The 4,981-nt window shown below is 41.1% G+C and overlaps 1 protein-coding gene across 2 annotated transcripts; it reads right to left on the reverse strand.

Annotated features, from left to right (window-relative positions):
• Positions 1–145: 145 nt before the first annotated feature.
• On the reverse strand, positions 146–4,343 carry cdkn3 (cyclin dependent kinase inhibitor 3). Of its 2 annotated transcripts, none has more exons than XM_040199282.2 (8): positions 4,200–4,343; positions 3,480–3,587; positions 3,305–3,360; positions 3,162–3,206; positions 2,358–2,580; positions 1,783–1,814; positions 1,490–1,593; positions 146–666 (listed from the first exon to the last, which is right to left on the reverse strand). In XM_040199282.2, exons 2-8 carry the CDS (start codon positions 3,557–3,559, stop codon positions 577–579), a joined length of 630 nt encoding a protein of 209 aa, XP_040055216.1. In that variant the 5' UTR covers positions 3,560–3,587; positions 4,200–4,343; the 3' UTR covers positions 146–576. The 2 variants fall into 2 exon arrangements, with proteins under 2 accessions (XP_040055216.1, XP_040055217.1); XM_040199283.2 differs by lacking the exon at positions 4,200–4,343 and adding an exon at positions 3,749–4,195.
• Between the last annotated feature and the right edge of the window lie 638 nt (positions 4,344–4,981).

A 4,981-nucleotide genomic window follows, 5' to 3' on the forward strand; every position in this document is an offset into this window, starting at 1 on the left:
TGCAGCGATAGGAACTTTGTTTTATTCAATGATTTTGCATTTTTACTCCAGTCTCCAAGACAAACACTCCGTGTCGGCTCATTTCAACAGACAACTAGAGTATTTATTGCTATTTTAGAGTGTAGAAAGATCAGGGAAAGCTGTATAGTTATTTCCTCAGATAACAAGTTTAATGTATTAAATCATGTCACATCTAGGTAAAAAAACAACTTGATTATTGGAATCAAAATAAAAACTAACCCCCTCTTATTGACTAGAACGTTTTAACTCAACCTTTTTCAAAAGGTTTTTATTAGCCATGTAGCGAAGTGGCTAATGACATTTAAAAAATAAGGTGGAGCGGGAAAGGAGACTCATTTAACATCCTCAACCAGAACACCGCCATTATTCTTAAATGTAATATCAATGCTAACATGTGAGCTTGCTAATAAACATCCCACAAGAAAAAGCAATATACCAGAGTATTCTGTTAAAGTGCAATCATTGGAGAATACAATTACATATCACACACAATCAGGAGAGAAGCGCTGACTAATTACAATTAATATTTTCTGGGCTGACTGGTTGGGAGAGAAGTCACCGGGACACTGAGCGCTCGGCGGAAACCGCCACGCTCTCTTGGAAGGTCGTGTACTTTTCCCGGAACTCATGGAGGAAGTTGTATTGCTACGGAGAAAGTGAAATTAAAAAGCTTTAGCTTAGCAATCTCCTTAAAGTATCCACTATAACATATGAAAAAGAAAAGATGCTACTTCATTTACAATCTCTCAAATACCAGACTAAGATTTTGTTTTATAACAAAAGTATAAAGTAACAAGAACCACTCTAAAACGGTGCAGGATGCAGACTGTCAGACAGCAACGCTTCTCTCTGCAAGAGCTCAGGCAACGTGAACCAGAGCGTCTGGTTTGTCCCTTCTGGGCTGCTGTACAAACCTCGTGGTGTGTGTGTGTGTGAGAAAGGCTCATCAGTTTCTGGTGAATTTACACTTTGAAATATAATCTGTTATATTCCATTTCTTCTAATACAAACCCCACACGCTGGTCCGTTAATCAATGCATTCGATTAAAGGACCAGCGTGCACATAGAATTAAGGACATTTTACAGTTCCAACATGTTCACACTTTCCTGTGGCACAACTATGGAACACGGATACCATTTTCTAAATGACAGCAAAAAGCATTTGTATTCATTTATCAGCAGACCGTTACAGCATTTCAGATTCATCTGTGATAAAAGTTTCTCTTGAGTTCCATTTTCTAACAAATAAAAAAGAAACTAACTGCCGTTAGCTGGCTGGTGATCTAATGGAGGGTTTGATCCATGATTTGGATTTTGATGGTGGACCAGATTTATTATCGTGAAGAACAAACTGACAATCCAAATCGTTCAATAAATATCTCAATCCCCTGTTGAGTAAGGGAACAAGTATTCAGTTAAGTACAAGTAGAGTGCAGCCTAGTGCAGAGGAGCAGAAGTGAGCTCTCACCTTCACGGTTTGTATCGCTCCTCCTCCTCGGTGCTCCCTGAGGATTTCGATGGCTTTGTTCGCCGTCATTGTCAGAGAGAGCTGAAGCAGCAGACAGGCAGCGACTGCAGGACACATGCATGAGGTCAGAGCGGGGAGCGAAAGGGATCCGACTGTTCCCATCTCGCTCTTTCTAAAGGGTAAACTTTAACATAAACTGACGTATTGGAGAAAGAAAACATTGATATTGGTTGACGTGACAAAGTACACGAAGCACCACTTTCAAAGTTAAAGGAAAAGATAAATATTCTTACTCAATCCAGAGCGTCCCAGGCCTCCGTAACAGCTGAAGGGGGAAGGGAGAAAAACAACAGTATTAAAAGCGTAAAGCTGCACACGAGGGCTTCGTGGCGAGCGGTGCTCCGATCAACTGCTTCGCATTTACAGAGCCTCATACACGAGAGTCCAGTTCAACCAGTTTGTTCCTGTTGCCTGACGAGCAGCTTCTTCAGCTCCCTCTGGGATTCAAGAGCCTCCCGGGGGCCACGGCTCGTTTTACAAAGGGACGCTGAAGCAGCAGCTTTCCCGTGGAGGCTGCGGTCATGTATTTGAGGAGCGGGTGTTGTTGCCAACACGACACAACATTTGTTTGCATTAAGTCTGAATAGATAGAGTTAGAAATGTCACTCTTTTGCATTACTTTCTACTGCAAGGATCCTCTTCTCCATGTAGGTCGGCTGACTTGTGTTCGTGGTGTATGAATGCGATCTCTCAACAACAGTGACCTAAACACGCTTTGATTACCTTGATGACAGAAGCCAAGTGAATAGTTTCACAATGCAACTTTCTGAGACCTTCTTTGGATTCAGAACGTCCACAGGTGACTTACTGGATCACCGTCCTCCTGTTGTTCTGGAGGCTGACCTGCAGCTCGTCCAGGATCTGGCAGCACTGCTCCAGCTCGGGAGCGTCTCCGTCTGGAAAGGGCGTGTGGTGAACCGCGAAGCCCCGCTGCCGGTAGACCTCCAGCAGGGAGGGGACCCGGTACTTGTTGAGCTCCCCCCTGGTGCAGAAAATAAACACCTCCTGCACGCCCTGGTTCTGGAGCTCCTCTGTTGACGGGGAGGAAGCGAAGACGGACAACGGGAAGTCAAGGTTCTGGCATTTTTCTCTGACGAGGCGGGTTTCAAAGAGCGCTTTAAACGTCTCGTTTCTTGCAAACATGGCCTCGGACTGAGAAAAATACTTCCAGTAATTCTCTGTTTTATTTGCATCTTATTAAACACATACGGCATATTTTATGTCTGGAACTTAATCTGAAGCAGGTCAGACTAAAAAGCAGCTATTTGGTTTGACAATTACGGTTTTATTAAATCTTCCCACAAAAAACAAACGGTTTCTGGTTGTTGCTTCTTATTAAAGGACTTTTGTCTTATGTGACGGCAAAATAGTTTCCTTTGAATTGTAGACAAAACAAGCGATTGGTAGGAGCTAAAGGGCCTTTAGAGGTTTTGACAAATTTCCATTTTTCTAGAGATCAAATGATTCAACAACTAAAAGTGAATTGACAATCAAAATGAGTATCAGTTGCAGTATCAGCCGGCACAGTATGTTATTCTCTGAAATCTTACATTACATTCCCTGAATCCACTGGAATTGGCTTTTTCAAAAGAAAAGAAAAGGGTCAACTTACCAACATCTCTTTCTAGACTCCTGCGGGTGTCTTTGTATTTGCAACCTGAAGTTAGATGAGGAAACATATTTTAGTTTGCACAACATTACAATCAAGTAAAAACAGCAACATGCACGTATACGAAAGATAAAGTAGGACTTTACCTGGTAGTGCGCATATCCCAAGAAACTGCGAACACTCGACCATGGACAGAGGTAACCTAAAAGGCAATCAAAATATATAAACGTTTACATGTCACCATTTACAAGCTAACTGACTTTCACTGATGCACAAACCTTTTGGTGGCTCAACACCAAAGGAAAACTGCGAAAATCTCACCAGGAGATGTGGAAGGGCGTCAGCTGCTCGTCTCCAGCATCCTCCTCCTCAGATGAAGAGTCAAACTCGCTTGTCCTCATGGCTTCGGCCCAAAAGACTGTTGAGACACTGGGACGGTACAAAATGTTTGTTTATTATTTTCAAGTCTCTGTTGATTCTAAGTGAAAGACAGTGGAAGGCAACACAAACTACTGTACATGAAATCACAATGCAAAACATGTGAATCCTCCTGTCGTGAAGATGATAATGGTCAGTTCTTGTTGATTTACCTCTCGAAGTAGTGACGTTTTTTTGATTACTTAAAGCTTTTCCCCGGAAATGCACACAGTCTTTGTATGAGTTTCTACGTGTAATGAACCGCTGGAAGTACCTCGGCTATACACCTGTAAACTAACACACATGCTACGTTTAGCAGCCAGCTAAACGCCCTTTAACCAGCCATTTAACCAGCCATTAACTGAGGTATTACGATTCAGATTAAGGAAACATTTCATTCTAAATAATACATTTAGTGTGATGTTGCAAAGAGAGACCTTTGCTGCAGATAGCGATTAGCTAACGCTAGCTGTGCAACTTATCTGAGCGGATCAGCGACACGGAGAACAATGACCTGAAATCCTTGTTTAACCATTATTAGAAAACAAGATGGAGAGGTGTTTAGTATTACACAACTGTTCACGCGTGACTGCATTTACGATGTGTCTTTGTGTTATTTCTCACCAGTCACGGTCTCCTCCTGTCGGCTGTTTTGACAGCTCCGTCAGCTGCTGCTCCGATTTTAAAAACTCACTGAGACCAGCGACCAATCACATTTACGTACCGGCCGTTAGCCACGCCCCCCACTAAACAGATTACGCACGTGTGCGCTTGGTTTACTCTGCCGAATGACATGCAGGGGCGGAGTGATCGGCGACAGCATCTATTTGTAAAAGTAAGAAACAGATTTTGTATTGGGTTTTATTATGATATCTGATTGATTTGAACATTGAACACATGTATGAGGCCTAAATTCAAAATCAAATACATATAAAAAAGTATATGTATACATGTACTACATACACATATATATGTGTATACATGTATTCACGTCCACATGTTATTATATATTTAAAGTTGATATTTTATGCACGAGTCATTCATACATTGATTTGCATGAGACACTTCAATGCTAATGGCTACTGAATCAATGCAGTACTTTATTTTTCCCTTATCATTCATGTAATCACGGTATTGCAGTGTTTCAAATGTCATCTCTTATTTATTGTTTCTTTAAACTTGTAAATATTTCACTCCACAAGAAATGTTTGTAGAAAATCAAAAATCTTTTTAAAATGTTATGTCAACTAATTAAATAAATAAAAGAAAAACAATGTGTAAAATTACAGTGAAGCAGAATATCATTATAATGCAATCCTAAAGTTCTATAGAATTACTACAAATAGACCGTATACTTCCATTGGGGGGGCATGTGGTTTGTGTTGTTGGTCACAGAGCTGCTCACT

This window comes from Gasterosteus aculeatus, chromosome 15 (genome assembly GCF_964276395.1).
Source record: "Gasterosteus aculeatus chromosome 15, fGasAcu3.hap1.1, whole genome shotgun sequence".
Lineage (NCBI taxonomy): Eukaryota > Metazoa > Chordata > Actinopteri > Perciformes > Gasterosteidae > Gasterosteus > Gasterosteus aculeatus.

What these genes read in the sequence shown, in the direction of transcription:
- cdkn3 (XM_040199282.2), bottom strand. Translation starts at nt 3,559, where the DNA reads ATGAGGACAAGCGAGTTTGACTCTTCATCTGAGGAGGAGGATGCTGGA. An exon ending in AACAGGAGGACGGTGATCCA is followed by an intron (nt 1,815 to 2,357) that starts GTAAGTCACCTG and finishes TTCCCCCTTCAG; the next exon opens with CTGTTACGGAGGCCTGGGAC. An exon ending in CCTGGGACGCTCTGGATTGA is followed by an intron (nt 1,594 to 1,782) that starts GTAAGAATATTT and finishes TGTGTCCTGCAG; the next exon opens with TCGCTGCCTGTCTGCTGCTT.